Raw genomic sequence first — 18423 nt, 5'->3', positions numbered from 1 at the left:
TGCCATTAGTTTTCAAATTTGCAAACACTTTTTTTTGTTTTCTTTGTTGCTTTATTTATTTTATTTTGTTTCTACTTACAACAAAATACTTATTGTTGCTATTTTTATTTTGTTTCCAGTTTTTTTGTTTTGTTTTCTGCATTATTTATTTTCTTTTGTTTTTTGCTATATTTTTTAATTCTTTTTGCTTTTAGGTCAGCAAAATTTTAAACTTTCTGATAGTGCCATTAGTTTTAGAAAAATTATAAACTTTCTGTTAGTGCCATTAGTTTTCAAATTTGAATAGTTAAAATTTGAATTCTTTGAAATTTGTGTGAATCACAAGTTTGTGATTAACTATACTAAAAAAATGAACATAGATGCGCCTATAGAGAAAATTCAACCTAAATTCATAATAAATTTCTATGAATTTCAGAGAAATTCACTATGAATTTAGGTCAAATTCCCTACATAGGGGCATCTATTTTCACTTTGAGAGCAGCTCAACAAGGCAGAGAGGGACGGGCTTATAAACCGGTGTGAGCGCCCTTCGGTTGGCGAGGTGGGACTAAACTCTAAGCGCAACGAGGACCAACCCTTTAGTCCTGGTTTGTGGCACAAACCGGGACTAATGGTCATGGGCCAGGGGCAAGGTGCATTGGTCCCCGTTCGTGCGTGGAACCGGGACCAAAATGTCCAGATGAACCGGGACCAATGGCCCACGTGGCTGCCCTCTTGAGAGTGTTCTTGGTGAGAATATAGTTGACAAGGAGTGAACCGGGATTAATGGTATTACGAGGGCCGAACCATAAGACATTAAAGCATTTCAAATGAACTCTGAAAAAGTTGAAAGTTGGCATGCTATCATAATTTCACCCACATAGCATGTGCATGTACAAAACGGACAATGGTATCATACTCGTCTGTTACAAAGTTGGCATGGTATCATCATAATAGTTGCGGGAGAAAGTCTTCAATTTTTCTTCGCTTGTGTCATTTGCTTATTGCGCCGTAACCATGGATAATCTTCATCGTTTATCAGGATGCTTGGGTCAGCCTTGACTTTGAAGGGAGGAATTTCATGAAACTTTTCATAATCTTCAGACATGTCTGTCTTGCCCTCCACTCCCACGATGTCCCTTTTTCCTGAAAGAACTATGTGGCGCTTTGGCTCATCGTATGATGTATGCGCTTCCTTATCTTTTCTTTTTCTTGGTCTGGTAGACATGTCCTTCACATAGATAACCTGTGCCACATCATTGGCTAGGACGAACGGTTCGTCAGTGTATCCAAGATTTTTCAGATCTTGTCATTCCGTACTGTGGGTCTACCTGTACCCCGCCTCCTGACAAATTGACCCATTTGCCCTTAAACAAAGGGACCTTAAAATCATGTTCGTAGTCAAGTTCCCATATGTCCACTATTTAACCATAATATGTGTCCTTTCCCCTCTCGGTTGTTGCATCAAAGCGGACATCGCTGTTTTGGTTGGTGCTCTTTTGATCTTGGTCAATCGTGTAAAATGTATTCCCATTTATCTTGCATCCTTTGTAAATCAATACTGTCAAAGATGGTCCCCTGGACAACAATTACAGCTCATCACAAACAGTGTTGTCACCTCTGAGACGTGTTTCCAACCAACTGCTGAAAGTCCTGATGTGTTCACATGTAATCCAGTCGTCGCACTGCTCCGGGTGTTTGGAGCGCAGACTGTTCTTGTGTTCATCGACATACGGGGTCACCAAGGTAGAGTCCTGTAGAACTGTGTAGTGTGCTTGAGACCAAGAATATCCGTCCCTGCAAATAGTTGAGTCCCTTCCAAGCGTGCCATTTCCAGTCAGTCTCCCTTCATACCGCGATTTAGGGAGACCTATCTTCTTAAGGCCAGGAATGAAGTCAACACAAAACCCGATGACATCCTCTGTTTGATGGCCCATGGAGATGCTTCCTTCTGGCCTAGCGCTGTTACGGACATATTTCTTTAGGACTCCCATGAACCTCTCATAGGGGAACATATTGTGTAGAAATACGGGTTCCAGAATGACAATCTCGTCGACTAGATGAACTAGGACGTGCGTCATGATATTGAAGAAGGATGTGGGAACACCAGCTCGAAACTGACAAGACATTGCGCCACATCACTCCTTAGCCTTGGTACGATTTCTGGATCGATCACCTTCTGAGAGATTGCATTCAGGAATACACATAGTTTCACAATGGCTAATCGGACATTTTCCTGTAGAAGCCACCTCAATGCAACCGGAAGCAGTTGCGTCATAATCACGTGGCAGTCATGAGACTTTAGGTTCTGGAACTTTTTCTCTGGCATATTTATTGTTCGCTTTATATTCGACGAGAAGCCAGTCGGGACCTTCATACTGAGCAGGCATTCAAAGAAGATTTCTTTCTCTTCTTTCGTAAGAGCGTAGCTGGCAGGACATTCATACTGCTTCGGAGGCATGCCGTCTTTTTCGTGCAAGGTTGCAGGTCCTCCCATGCCTCAGGTGTATCTTTTGTCTTTCCATACATGCCCAAGAAGCCTAGCAGGTTCACGCAAAGGTTCTTCGTCACGTGCATCACGTCGATTGAAGAGCGGATCTCTAGGTCTTTCCAGTAGGGTAGGTCCCAAAATATAGATTTCTTCTTCCACATGGGTGTGTGTCCCTCAGCGTCATTCGGAACAGCTAGTGCGCTGGGACCCTTTCCAAAGATTACGTGTAAATCATTGACCATAGCAAGTACGTGATCACCGGTACGCATGGCGGGCTTCTTCCGGTGATCTGCCTCGCCTTTGAAATGCTTGCCTTTCTTTCGACATTGATGGTTGGTCGAAAGAAATCGACGATGGGCCAGGTACACATTCTTCCTGCGGCTTCCCAGGTATATACTATCGGTGTCAAGTAAACAGTGCGTGCATGCGTGGTATCCCTTGTTTGTCTGTCCTGAAAGGTTACTGAGAGCGGGCCAATCGTTGATGGTCACAAACAGCAATGCCTTTAGGTCAAATTCCTTCTGTTTGTGCTCATCCCACGTACGTACACCACTTCCATTCCACAGCTGTAAAAATTCTTCAACTAATGGCCTTAGGTACACATCAATGTCGTTGCCAGGTTGCTTAGGGCCTTGGATGAGAACTGGCATCATAATGAACTTCCGCTTTATGCACATCCAAGGATGAAGGTTATACATACATAGAGTCACGAGCCAGGTGCTGTGATTGCTGCTCTGCTCCCTGACAGGATTAATGCCATCCGCGCTTAAAGAAAACCATACGTTTCTTGGGTCACTTGCAAACTCATCCCAGTACTTTCTCTCGATTTTTCTCCACTGCGACCCGTCAGCGGGTGCTCTCAACATCCCGCCTTTCTTACGGTCCTCACCATGCCATCGCATCAACTTGGCATGCTCTCTGTTTCTGAACAGATGTTCCAACTGTGGTATTATTGGAGCATACCACATCACCTTTGCAGGAACCCTCTTCCTGGGGGGCTCGCCGTCAACATCACCAGGGTCATCTCGTCTGATCTTATACCGTAATGCACCGCATACCGGGCAAGCGTTCAGATCCTTGTACACACCGCGGTAGAGGATGCAGTCATTAGGGCATGCATGTATCTTCTGCACCTTCAATCCTAGAGGGCATACGACCTTCTTTGCTGCGTATGTATTGTCGGGAAATTCATTATCCTTTGGAAGCTTCTTCTTCAATATTTTCAGTAACTTCTCAAATCCTTTGTCAGGAAGAGCATTCTCTGCCTTCCACTGCAGCAATTCTAGTACGGTACCAAGCTTTGTGTTGCCATCTTCGCAATTGGGGTACAACCCTTTTTTGTGATCCTCTAACATGCGATTGAACTTCAACTTCTCCTTTTGACTTTCGCATTGCGTCCTTGCATCGACAATGACCCGTCGGATATCATCATCATCGGGCACATTGTCTGGTTCCTCTTGATCTTTAGCAGCTTCGCCCGTTGCAGTATCATCGTGCACATCGTCTGGTTCCTCTTGATGTTCAGTAGCATCACCGTATTCAGGGGGCACATAGTTGTCATCGTACTCTTCTTCTTCGCCGTCTTTCATCATAACCCCTATTTCTCCGTGCCTCGTCCAAACATTATAGTGTGGCATGAAACCCTTGTAAAGCAGGTGGGTGTGAAGGATTTTCCGGTCAGAGTAAGACTTCATATTCCCACATATAGGGCATGGACAACACATAAAACCATTCTGCTTGTTTGCCTTAGCCACTTCGAGAAAATCATGCACGCCCTTAATGTACTCGAAGGTGTGTCTGTCACCATACAACCATTGCCGGTTCATCTGCGTGCATTATATATAATTATGTGTGTCAAAAACCATTACAGAACATCATGAATAGATCATTAAGTGACCAAATTAATAGAAGTTCATCATCACATTAAAAACAAAGTACATACATAGTTCTCATCTAACAACATAAAGACCTGCAGAGCATCTAAATTAATTAAACCATACATTAAAACTATGTAAAACATTTCAATGCAAAAACAAATGCGATCATAATCGCAACCAAGGTAACAACTGATCCAACGGCATAATGATACCAAGCCTCGGAATGAATGGCATATTTTCTAATATTTCTAATCTTCAAGCGCATTGCATCCATCTTGATCTTGTGATCATCGATGACATCCGCAACATGCAACTCCAATATCATCTTCTCCTCCTCAATTTTTCTTATTTTTCCGTCAAGAAATTGTTTTCTTCTTCAACTAAATTTAACCTCTCGACAATAGGGTTGGTTGGAATTTCCGGTTCAACAACCTCCTAGATAAATAAAATCTATGTCACGTTGGTCGGCATAATGTTCATAAACAATAAATGAACCAATAGTTATGAAAAGATAATATATACCACATCCGAATCATAGACAGGACGAGGGCCGATGGGGGCAGATACCAAAACCATCGCACTATATAAGATGCAATAATAAAAGTAAGAAAATAATACAAGTATCTATCTAAACATACAAGTAAGAATATTTTTCCTTCCAGAAAGAAGATAAGAACAAGAGGCTCACCACGGTGGTGCCGGCGATGAGATCGGCGCGAGTGATCGACGGCGGTGAAGACGGGGACAGGGCGTGACGGACCGCTAAACCTAGACAAATATTGAGGAAAAATGGAGAAAGCTTAAGTAGTGTGGCTCGGGCATTCCATTGAACACCTTCTGTGCATAGGAGGTGAGCTAGAGCACCACCAAGCCCTCTCCCCCTCGGCGGCCAAAAAAAGCAGAGCAGTGTGCTCTGCTCTTACGCGAGAGGATATATATGGGCACATCATTGGTCCCGGTTGGTGGCATGAACCGGGACTAAAGGGCAGCCTTTGGTCCCGGTTCATGCCACCAATCGGGACCAATGGTGGTGGGCCAGGAGCAAGGCCCATTGGTCCCGGTTCGTCCGACCAACCACGGGGCTCGCCGAGGATGTTCACCCTCAACGAGGTTCGTGACCGCGGCGGCATCCTCCTACTGCTCACGGTCACCTTCACCAACCCATTTGACGCGCGCGAGCTCCTCGGCCAAGTCTTTTGGTGCGGCTGCGAGGCCATCTTCTTCACCGTCTACAACATCTACACCAACTACGAGAGTATCTTCCCCACTCCAGCCCAGATGCACACCCTTCCCTGCGACGAGTAGGAGGAGGTGTGAAGATGAAGACGGTGTTGAAGGGGCGCGCGCAGCCAAAGTGGAAGAAGGAGGTCAAGATGAAGATGTTCAAGCCCAGAGTCAAGCTCGTCATGTTTCGTTTTTTATTTTGTTGCTTTTCTATGTTGTGTCGTGTCGTGTCATGTTTTGTCATGTGTCCGTGAACTGTCTGTGAACTTATTATTGTAATGGTACGGTGTGTTGCATCTTATCTAAGTTATTAGGGTTTATTATGTGTGTTAAAAAATGTCCGTGCCCAAACATATCATTTCTTCCCTAAACCAAGTCATGAAGTTCGAGAACTTATGGTTTTCATTAATGAAAATCGGAGGGGGTGAGAAGCCCTTTGTTTCATTCAAAAAAAGTCATGAACTAACATGCAAATTTATTCCCTTTAAATCCTAAACCAAGTGCCACTCTAACCCTAAACCAAGTGCCACTCTATCCAAAATCATGTGGCAGTGCAAACATACGTTTTCAACCTTCCAACCCTTCAAAATTTCAGTTCAAAACAAAGGAAAACCACTCTCACGCGTGTGCAAACATTCACGGTCTCACTATTTTTTTTGAGAAATTTCACAGTCTCACTATGTATACCTTCCTTTCCTACCCATGTCAAAGTCTTGCCATCTGCCCTAGCGCTTACCAGCGCAGCCCTAAACACCACAAACCCACGCGGTCCTGGGTTCGAGTCCCCAGCCGCATCAATTTTTTGTGCATTTTCCATCCTTCATTTTTTAGACAAATTATTTTTTTCTCAATGTAATGCCCTTAAAAAATATTCATTTATTTTGGCACCAGGTGTAAACCTCTACCAGAGAAGAGGAACATTTTCCATGACATTTTGGTCTCTGATTCAAATCACGGTGTATTTGAATTGGATTAATTAAATTGCTATTAAATATTTAAAAGCTCCAAAACATTTCTAACCTTAATTGTTTGGCTCTGGAACAATTCAATTAGTTTCCACAAAAAGTTTCAGCATTATGATTTACTGCCTAAATTAAATCAGAATAGAAAATAGAAAAACACGCAAGAGAACCCCCGAATGGGCCTAATTGGATGCAGTTGGCCAATTAGTCTAGCCTGCACTTGGCTCTACGCTCTGAATTTGGCCCAAGAGCAACATTTTTTTGACAGAAAGGCAGAGCAGAGAGCTGCATTTCATTGATAAAGAATTTATGAATTCCTCATTTCTTCTCCTTTTTTCAACATATTTAAATGTTGGTCACTACTACTCTTTTTTTTCAACATTTAAACAACTTTGACCAACATTTAAACTAGGTGAATTTCTTATACAATTTCAAGATTACAAATTCCTCCATAATTCATGCCTTTCCATACATTTTCAACATTACAACAAGTGCGATTACCATACCTACAAATGCCCAAAAGTATTTGCAAATGGGTATTGGTAGTGCTTGATCTTCAAGCTTCCTAACATTCTTCTTCAACATCCTAAGCTCAACAACTAGCTCTCTGTCAGTGCGTGCTTCGCCCTCCATCTGTTCTTCTGGAGCTCGTGCTGCGGCCACTTTGGTTCGTGGCAGCATGCGCAACCATTCTTCATGCTCTTCTTGCAGTTCATTTATCAGAGTCTTGGCCAGAGCATCGACCCAAAGAAAGAAGCATGTCACCTGCATGAACACGAAACAGATCAACCCATTTCTCAAAGATCCCGACCACGAAAGTGGTGCAATTGCCCCGATCCTTACCCCATTCTCGCTGCACACGTGGAACGGACGATTTTGGTTCCTCGGTGTGTGAGAAACCCTCCGATCAATGCCCGCCCGGCACCGCGGACAGACGAAGACAGGCATGTCCACACGCGCCCGGCTCTGCATCCGCGAGGTGGCGCGGGAGCTTGAGGAAGACATGGAGCTCGGAGCCGAAGGGGATCTCAATGCCGCCGCGCCCTCCACAGCTAGCTTCCCACCACCGCGCCCTCCACAGCTAGCTTCCCACCGCCGTGCTCTCTCTCTCTCTCTCACCGGTCACCGCCGTGCTCTCTGTCGCTGTGGTCATCGCCGCTGTCGCCCGCTTATATAGCACACCCGCAACAGCTCTCTGCTCAAAGGCTCTCTGCTGGGTCCCACAAGCCATGCGTGCAACGGTCTGAATAAAATTGGCCGTCTCTGCCGCCTGGTCACACCTGTAAGGGCCGAGTCAAAAGGTTGACCTGACGGAGACGGCAAAGTTCACGGAACGAGTCGGTGCGCACGGACTAGGGGCAAATCTGAGCACAATTCGCATCCGAGGGCAAAACTAAGCAGATGGACACCAGTGAGGGCAAAAGGATAATCAACCCAAGAAAGAATTGTTTCAGTCCTGCAAGGTAATTGCAGCAAATGATTGTACTGGGGCAACTTGAAGGGGGTAAAGGCATGGGATATCAACTAGTAGATCTTTCTGTTTTTTCAGCAATATTTTGCAAGAGAGTAGTCTAAGTAGTGGCCGTAAGCATCGTGGTGATATTTTTATTATTGGTTGCTTCAATCAACTCATTTTATTTTCATTTTTTGAGATTCTTCCATAGTAGAGCTACATGCATGCATGCATGTTCTGTTGTTCAGTCGATGTACATAATTTTGAGCAACTGACACTACATGCATCGCATGCATGCTGGCTACAGTAGTTTTGATGGGATGGATTCAGAGCCTCAAGTGCTGCAGCGCAGAGCTACCGTCGAGGCCCTTGGCCCTGTTGTGCCGGACCAGCTCCGCCATTGTCGTGCTCCTGTACCGCGCCTCGCCGTCGGCGATGATTGGCGCTAGCACTCTCGTGGACGTGGCCACGTCCTGCCTTCGGAAGAAGCAGGCCACAGAGACTCGAGGCCCGACGCTCTGGGACACCACACGGTGCTCCACGCTCTTGAACCTGTCATTGGAGACGATCTGCAGGAAGTCGCCGACGTTCACCACGAACGCACCTTCCACCGCCGGTACGTCCACCCACACAGCAGACGACTTCTTGTTGTTGTTGTTGCCATCGTAGTCTTCCTCGAGAAGCACCTGGAGGCCACCGACGGCATCCTGGAGAAGCACGGCGAGGAAGCAAGGGTCAGAGTGGCGCGTGGTGCCCAGCGTCAGGTGCGGCTCCGGGCAGGGCGGGTAGTAGTGGCCGGCGAGCCTCTCCAGGCATGAGGCGTCCTCCTCCAGGTGGCCACTGCGAAGGCCCAGCGCTTCTGATAGTAGCTCAAGCAGGGTACGTCCCAGCTGCTCCATCATCTTTGCATACTTGGGTGCAATGCTCCTGCATGTGGGTGGGATCTCCTCGGGCGGCGGCAGCTCCGGCGCTGTATCGATGATCAAGGTGTCGCGCCAGTTGGCCGCCTGTGACTGGAACAAGTCGAAGATGCTCCAGTACCTCACAGGCCGACCATAGTCCCGGCCGTAGTAGAGCGCCTTGGCCCCTACCGGCTCCTCGTGGAAGCCCCGCACTGCTGCGAGCATCTCCGACATGACCGCCATGGGCACGCCGTGGTTCACCACCTGGAAGAAGCCCACCGTCTCTGCCGACGCCTTCACTGCTGCAACCAGCTCAGCTCGCATGGATGGTGTGGTAGTAGTACCACACGTGGCAGCCGCGAGGTCGATGACCGGGATGGTGAAGTGGTGATCATGATCTGTGTGCTCTATGGGCAGTGGGTGGTGGAAGATGGAGGGGATGGTGGTGACGCCTGCATCGACGAGGCCCTTGACACCGGCCTTGGTGTCGTCGAAGGCCTTGACGGCACGAAGACGATCGGAGTCGGAGGCCATCAATTGTTGTGCTACTCCACTAGATGATTATTGCTACTCCTTTAAATCAACTCTGCAGGGCCGGTGCAAAGCGTGCGAGATCGAAATCTCGATCCACTATTAATTTTCTGCATTACCTTTCTCTTCCCAACTGCTATGAAAGAGACAACCTAACTTGCACTTGTTTATGCAATCAGTGCGGTGGTTGATCCATCATTGTGGCAGGTTATTCTTTCTGCAGTGCAACTAGTGGAGTTTAGGATACCAGCTCAGGCTGATCCATCATTGTGGCAGATTGATACCGTTCCAGATTATTCAGAGATTTACACAAGTCTAGCCGTACTAATACTGAGGATGCGTATGTAGGCACAAATAGTACAGCAGAATGCAGCAGTAAACAAGATATAGACAACCAACTATACGTGGACGACTGGGTTTCCAGTTGGAAAAGCAGCTAAATCCCATCCATTGTGTGTTCATCATTCCGTAATGTTATAAACCATAGCGAATAGACTTTCAAAATAATATGGGGTTATGCTCGGCCTCTGCATCACCATAGGGAATAGATGAACACAATGTTCACCACTCCACGTTATTACAAACCATAGAGAAGAAACAAAAATCCAGTGTTGATCGATGCACATTATTAAAATCTGAAGGAAACAAATGCATTTTGTTCGCCACATGCAGCCGTGAAGTTTTCACTCGAGCTAACAAACCACCTGCCCATGTCTGCGGTCATCCTTGCCTCTTAAGCCATGGCCGCCCCTCCACCTGATCCCTTGCTGTCCCCCTTTGCTGAGGGACCACCACTACTCCACTACTCTGGAACACTGCTCTCACCACAACACACTCTGTCTAAGCCAGCTTAATGAAATGAAATCACTAATACAAATTTTAATGTGTCCATCTTAGTTGCATGTAAGTGAAACTACCGAGGGTACTCTGCAGATAAGTTGAACTCATGTTCCATACTGTATTGTTTGGTGGACTCCTCGGTGTTTCTTTCGCCTGTTGTACATGGATTTACATTATCTAAACTTTGCTCCATAGACTCGTGTGCGCCTTTGAGTGTCAACTCCACTTGTCTCATGGTAGGACGGTCATCTCCTCTCAATTTGACGCATGCAACTGCGATAGCAGCCACTTCTTCGACTTTTTTGCCTCCTTCTTCCATAACTTGTGGATCTAATATCTCCAATAATTGTCCTTTTCCAAACAAGGTAACAAAATGTGCAACAAGGCTCTCCTCATTCGAGGACAAATACAAAAATGGTTTCTTCCTGGTTAGTAGTTCCACAAGGACGACCCCAAAACTGTAAACATCACTTTTCTCAGTTAGCCGTCCTGTGTAAAAATACATAGGATCCCAATAACCTCTCGTACCTTGGGCCATTGTCATAACCCCAGATATATCCATCGGAATGTACCGTGAAGCTCCAAAATCAGCTACCTTTGCTGTCAGGGTATCATCCAAAAGTATGTTAGCAGACTTGACATCTCTATGAACAATAGGTATTGATGCATCTGAGTGAAGATATGCGAGAGATTTTGCTGCCTCGGTGGCAATCCTCAACCTATCATTCCAAGACAATGATTTCGGTCCTTCGATATGAAGATGCTCATAAAGGGTCCCATTAGATATGAACTCATAGACCAACATCGGGACTTCAGTTTCAAGGCAACAACCATAGAGTTTTACCACATTTCTATGGTTGATTTGTGATAGGATAGCTACCTCATTGATAAACCCATCGATCTCCTTCTGTACCACCTTCTTGGGTTTCTTGATGGCCACAATATGTTGGTTCAATAAAATTCCTTTGTAAACAATACCATGCCCTCCACCTCCAAAAATGAGATCTTTATCAAAACAACGTGTTGCCTTCTCTAGCTCTTCCAAGGTTATGATCATTCTTTCCGCAATACCCGCACTTTGGGATACCAATTGCTGCAACAATTGTCCGGGATTTTGTTGGAAGAACTTGCGCTTTAACATTTGAGACCTCCGATGTTTAAGTTTCTTCTTAATAAATATTCTAGTGAGAAAAAATACTACTAGTCCGGCTCCAGCAGCAATTCCTATGACGATGCTCATACCTAAAAGTATATACAATATCGTTACATATTTATCTACTACATATAACATATATATAATTGCAGATATTATGTTGCAACAGTGCTCACCTTTAAATTTTCTGCAGAAGACAAGAAAAAAAGAGAGGGAGGAAGTATAATTAAATTAACATACTTATGAACATAGTAGTACGGGTAAACAATAAAACAAATTAACCTCACGCATGCGCGTGGGGTGCTAACCTTTGCATCCGTCGACAAGATATGGGTTTCCATCGTAACCTGTGTTGCAGTGACACGAATAGCCTCTAATCCTTGGTTTGCAGAAGCTGTTCTTGCTCCTACAGATGCCAGGACACTTAATATATTGTCGCGAGCTCCCGTTAGTTTTCAACCCCAAGCCACTAGGTTGCAATTGCAAGACCTCCCAGTCTAGACCTAAGGGGACCTCCAGTATGGCTCCTCGATTTTCTTTCCATGACGATCGGGGAAGCTGGGAAAAGACTCGACGCTTGTTGAACCATCCTTCCTCTGCGATGAACGTATATGCGTCTGGAAATTCCTTATCAGAGGCACAAATTTCCAATGACTTGAACCAGAATTCACTAGGCATGCCATTCTTCGACATGGAGATGCGTGCTTGGCAGCAACCCATGCCATAGCAGTAATCGTCGTCAATGCCTGCTGCACTCGCCGCATCAAAGGTTCCATTTTTGTTTGCGGAACAAAAGGTGGAACAACCACCGAGGATGGTCCGATTGCTATCCCCGACTGAGAGCCCCGCCTGCACACTGCACCCGGTGACAACGATCTCGTTGCTGGTTGAGAACGAGTAGGGCACTGTGTCACCATGGCCCATCCAGAGATGTGTAAGCGTCATCCCGATTCTGGCACCACGAACCTGAAGAAGTAGTTGGTCGGTGTTGATGAGCGCAATGTGTTGTTAGGGAGAGAGATGTTGAGAACTCGGAGTGTACCGAGCATCAGTTGTGGGGGCTCGCGGCTTGTGTCACATGTGAGGTTAAAACCTGGAAGGTAGCACTTGGGCGGACCTATGCCAAATGGGTATGGCACACTCAGGTTGCCGCATGATGTGCTACAGTTACTTGCACTTGCACCTGCGTACACGCAAACATCAATTAAACGCCAATAGTTATCCATTTTATCCGCCATCTCAATGTAGCATCAATGCACCTTGATTCGCAGACAGTACATGCATCTAGGTTTGCAGACAGTGCATGGATCAGTACACTAACTAGAAAGAAGTAGCTAAGAGAAAACAGCTTAAGAAGTGCAGAATGCCTGTTCTGCAACTATTCCATATTACATATAAACTTCCCATGAACTTACAGTTCAAGGAAATGTGAAATTTAACAAAAATGTTACTTCAAACTTGTGTCTATTTATTTTTCATACTAGCATATGTTCTCCATCAGATGCCTTTTCACTATAAAAAAATTAGAGTTTAGCCCCTAACCCCAATCGGATATTGGACCAACTATGGATTAACTGTGTCTACAACAGAATGGGATGGAGCCCATGGAACTGATGATGGCTGGGTGACGTACAAATCAAAGGGTGACTATGACCAACATTAAAAGAACAAACAATTTAGAAAGAGACATTCTCAATACTGTTGTGACGATGTTAGTTTTTAAGAATTATATTAGTAACTCAGATATTTCTATATATGCAGCATTGCTAGTACCCTGCACGTTCATGGTGTATTAACTAAGTTAAAGCATGGTCTACCAAAGATCTGAGATTTATAGACCATGAACCTCAGCATATAATGGGGAAAAAAGGATACACATATCCGCCCCAAATTAAGTTTCAGCCTTGGCTCACCTACGACTTTACTGAAGCAGACACCAGGCGTATTGGGGTCGCCACTGGTTCCCTGTTGGCAGTGGCACTGAAACGAACCAACTGTATTGGTACATTGGCCGAAGCACCCATAATCTTCTGACCGCTTGCATTCGTCGATGTCTGCAGTTAGACATAATAGTAAGATTATGTCTGTAAGGAACCTTGCTTGGGTGTACTCCCCTAGAAGAGTTTATCGATTTCGATGCAGATTAAAGGTGGGACTGGAAGAGGTACCCTCCAGTAAGTAGTTTCGACATGCTCCTCTTACCTTCTCTTTTCACATGAGAGGTAAGAGTATATATTAGATCGGAATAGTTGATCTCTAGTGGTTTTATTAATTCTTACCTCCTTACCTCATATGTAAAAAGAAGGGGTAAGAGGGAGCATGTTAAAATTTGCCACAATAAAAAGGATAATATAGTCTTTTATATCCAAGTCAATCTATTCGATGTGTTTGATCTCCAAGTTAATATAGTGATAGCCTTTCTATGTTGTTGTATAATTCGTGCAAGATTTCTCCAAGCAAAACTCGTCTGCCTGTAGATACAGTAGTAATCACTTTTGCTTTGGTACAACTACCCTAAACGCAAGAACGATTGAGATTGGTCCGTAGCCTTTCATAATAAAAGGCATGATTGTCCTATTTTAAATAAACTTGCGCCATCTGTCAGTGTTGTACGTAAACATATGTACTCCTATCCACGTTGTTCAGCCATTTTATCGGTCATTTTTCACTAGGAAAACTCCAGAAAGTACAAAACTTGTTGAAAACGAAAACAACTTGGCACGACGAACTGAATTGGTGATACAAGGAGATGGTAAAAATTGTGGCCATGTGACGGTGTAAAATACCAGGTGTTCACGAACGGACCCTTCTGGCCTACCCAAACACCCTCGGTGTAAAATACCATGTGACGATGCGGGCGAGGCGGTGTTCGGCGAGACCTATGACAAGGAAGATATCGCCAAGTCCGCGCCCCGCCGTGGTGACCATGAAGCCGGCACGTCTGCAGCACCGCAGAGGAAGTGTAATGCACGTTAGGACGCCGCCTATCATGTCATAGGAAAGCCACTGCTCCTCCCCTCCCATCGACGCCAAGCTTGGTGGGCTCACCATCTTCGGGCGACTAGTCGCTTAGCGGCTATGTGGAAGCGAATAGTTTCACTTCCCGAGCCTCCGGAGTAGGAGCTGGAGAACGTCGAGGCGGCAGTGGAGATGGCGAAGCTTTAGTTCTCAGGGCTGAGGGCCCGACACAGGGAACGGGCGCCGGTGACCATTTAGATTAGAATTAATTATACCTTTAGAGCCGGATTAGCACCGTTTTGATGTAAATACAATGAAATCCGTCATGTTTATACGAAATCCGGACGTGTTTATATGAAATTCGTTATGTTTATACAAAAGTTGGCCTTGTTTGCACGAATTTCATCCGGTCACTCCGCGGGTGAAGGCGAAAGGAAATTTGCGGGTTGCCGTTGGAGATGTTGGAAATTCTCCCACAGGATCGATCACATCAAAGTTGCACGAACACACGCGCACAAAAACCGATAGCCAAAGGGCCCTTTGCATGCTCTCTTTTCTCCTCTTTTTATTTTTCTTTTCTCTTTTTCTAGGTGTTACAAAACTCACGCAACGCTGCATATATATATAGAGATTGACTATTCGTCACCCTGGGTGAGAAATAGTTATTCTTCACCCTCCTACATTTTACCGTAATTTTACATTCCGTAGCTTTGTCTTATTTCCGACGTAAAAAGAGACTGTAAGAAATTATATAATCGTCATAAAAATATTTTATGTTATGTAAAATTACAAACGTAAAAACATAGTGTAAAATACACAAAAACTTCAAATATTGTTGTCTTATGGCCTATATTTTTATTTACTTATGCTAAATTTTATGTAGTGAATCAATAGGAATGTAACTATTTGAATTCCAAACGTAATTTAATTATGAAATGATCGTAAGATTACATCGGGTGAAGAATAACTTGTTCTACACACTGCGTGATGAATAGTATCACTATATATATTTTATCTACCACCAGTGGTAGTTACCACCACTTGCGTTTGGTATGTTGTATGTAGTATCTGTCAAAATCGAGAATATGTACGTATAATATGTAGTATATAACGATGTTTAGGTAGCATATATAGTACCACTATATATACGTATAATATGCAATTTTTTACGTAATTTGCATTGAAATATCTTAGATAGTATATGAACATATTTAAAATAATAAAATAGTATATATAGTACCACTATATATACTATTTTATTATTTTAAATATGTTCATATACTATATTTAAGATATTTCAAAGCAAGTTATATGAAAAAATTACATATGAGCCCATAGTTTTTGTTATATTTGTAAAATACGTACATATTTGTACGTAAGAATGAACATACACAACAAATGGTACATACTACCTAAAAATTAGTATATATACTACCTAATGATTGTTATATACTACATACTACACGTACATACTCTCGGTTCCGACAGATACTACATACAACATACAAAACGCAAGTGGTGGTAACTACCACTACTTATAGGAAACATTTGACTATATATGTATTCTAAGCCCGAGCGCATAATTAGCTATTCTACGCTCCGGTCGAATGACGCCCACGACAATGGACCAAAGCAAACCAGCGCGCGGCACGACACAAGCCTAATCAAACCGCCACTCGTCCCACCTGCTAGTAACTGTCCGTGATATATGCAGTAATCGGGTACGGCTAGTTACTGCTACCAATGACCGGGAAGGAAAGTGATGGTAAACGAGACGGGACTTCCTAGTAAAAATGAGGCATTGGATGTGCTTGTATGGCCGTAACAAGTGCATATGGTGTGGTAACCACGTACGGCTCTTTACTACTACTCTGATGATCAGATCAGCAGCATAACAACAATTGTTTAATGGTAAAGTTGGTGCATCTATAGTAAAATTACATCGTGAAGGCTTCGATCGACATGAGTTTTTTCTCCCATGTAAAAACTTAGGCTTATATTTCTAGTCGTAGTCATTCCTATTCTCTAGTAAATCATGTAGTTAACTAGCATAATGCTTCTTTATTTTAACCGTAAGCTTTTCTTATTTTTGAGTAAAACATATAGTCCTCGTCTGGTTGAACCAACAATACTTGTTATTTTAGGTCATAGGAATAGTAATCATTTAGAAAATGAAGTTAGACTCTTTTGTAAAAAAAAGTTGAACTAAGACTCGATGGTGGTAATATAAAGTAGAGTTTCTAGTAAAGGTTGCATACTTGTAGTAATAGATTGCTTGACGTTTTAGTTTTGCTAGGTGGTAAATGAACTTGTTGTTGTTGTTACCACCAATACTTCATTGGTGGGTAAGGGATTTGTTTCATTCAACTCATGGAACAAGATATAGGAGAGAAATTCATCCCTGTACTGACTAACTTTTTCCTGCAACAGATAAATTATGTATTAGAACTCAAAAAAGTAAGAGAAGAACATCTTCTTAGAGAAAGGGAAATGAAGAAAAATACCAGCTTAATGTAACAACGGAGCTGACCAACTTCGCCGTCATAGTGGCGCAAGAACTTTGTAGTGAAAATGGGACAATCATTGCCTTGTTGTCGAGGAACATCCTTGCTCCAGATTGGCCATTCAGAAAAATCATAAAACTCTCCACGAGTAATTGTGTTGAAAGCATCGCTCAGGCGTTGAATCGATGTATGACCCAGAGAAAATGTCATTCTTCAAATGAGCTTAAACTCTTAGACCAGTCAATCGAGTCCAGAATATTCTCATGTATATATGTACTTTTTTTGTAAACACAGTACAAACACAGACCTTCACATACACACGCATACACTCACCCATGTGAACGTAAAGGCACACAACCTATCATTAAGATTGTGCCGACACATCTCAGTATGAGCATCTCCGAGAGACTGTGCCGGGTTGCCGGCACATGTTGAGGCTGACGATGTACTTTGTTGAAGACAAATCTGGTTTGTGCAAAACCTGTTGATGACTGCTGCTAAATTTGCAGCGTATTATTGATGTTTAATTAACTTTGGTATGTACAAGTCGGAATGTGATGTTTGCGAGCGCCCGATGAAACTAATCACATCATTTGATAGCACATTCATCCGTTTGGTTTTTAGTACTAGTAGTACGTTGGACCGGTCAGGGAGGTCGTTCCTCCCCGTCAGACCAAGGGAACTGACCATGCATGGCGTTTGTCCCCCAACCAGAGCCAATAGATGGCCCCGATCCAAGCGTTTGCACTCCGACCGACGCACACCCGCGCTGGAGTTTCGTATGGGCGGCGAGTGTCCCCATTTTAAAATCTGCACCTTGCACGCATAAAAAGGAGCGGAGCACATCGGATTGCGATACAAATGTTGTCAAAAGCTGCATCGGCAAGATGTATCCCCAAATAGATTTATGAACACGATGATACATAGTGCAGACTGGTAGTAGTAATATTCAGAATAGACAAGCTGCCCATAAATCTATGAATTTGTGCTTTCATAGAAAGCAGACGAAGACGCGCACTTATTTATAGCACGTACTACGAGTCGAGCACACTCATTTTCTACTCACAAGTGGCACATCGCACTATGCCACTTTAGTTAAGGCTGCACTGGGCCGGCGTCCGCATCGAGTTTCACTGGCCCTAAACCGCCGCTGTAGGGTCCTGGAGACGAGCTATGCACTGCTTTCTTCCACTGATACTATCTCGTATCTACGGGCGTGGAGTATTTGAATCAGAGCTCACATGCTCTCTTATGAAAAGTAAGATCCAAAAAAAAATAGTAAAAATAGTTTAGGCAGCAGCTATTGTTTCAGGTCCGCAAACTGAATGCACTGCAGGACAGAGCAGAGCAGCACGCCAAGTGAAGAGCAGAGCAGCATGCCAAGTTTGAAGGTAATGTGCAATATGACCGGTTCCACCATAATTTCAAACGTATGCTAGAGATAGCTCAATCCGAATATATGTCAGTTATGTTAATTTGTTAATTTCTATGTATCAGAATATATGTCAGTTATGTCAGAGATACTGACACGGATCTAGGTCTCCCACTT

General features: G+C 43.9%; 1 protein-coding gene and 1 pseudogene across 1 annotated transcript; both read right to left on the bottom strand.

The window, feature by feature from the left end:
- Positions 1 to 8113: 8113 nt before the first annotated feature.
- Positions 8114 to 9457, bottom strand: LOC119294485 (1-aminocyclopropane-1-carboxylate oxidase homolog 1-like). The gene has a single exon (XM_037572677.1). It carries the CDS (start codon positions 9420 to 9422, stop codon positions 8313 to 8315), a length of 1110 nt encoding a protein of 369 aa, XP_037428574.1. The 5' UTR covers positions 9423 to 9457; the 3' UTR covers positions 8114 to 8312.
- Positions 9458 to 10277: 820 nt separating this feature from the next.
- Positions 10278 to 16915, bottom strand: LOC119294391 (annotated as a pseudogene).
- Between the last annotated feature and the right edge of the window lie 1508 nt (positions 16916 to 18423).

The sequence above is a fragment of the Triticum dicoccoides genome, chromosome 4B (genome assembly GCF_002162155.2).
Source record: "Triticum dicoccoides isolate Atlit2015 ecotype Zavitan chromosome 4B, WEW_v2.0, whole genome shotgun sequence".
NCBI classification, from domain to species: Eukaryota; Viridiplantae; Streptophyta; class Magnoliopsida; order Poales; family Poaceae; genus Triticum; species Triticum dicoccoides.
Note: the sequence above shows the minus strand (reverse complement) of the source record. Positions and strands in the feature narration are given on the sequence as shown.

Excerpts from the sequence above, each read along its gene's own strand:
- LOC119294485 (XM_037572677.1), bottom strand. The coding sequence starts at position 9,422 with ATGGCCTCCGACTCCGATCGTCTTCGTGCCGTCAAGGCCTTCGACGAC.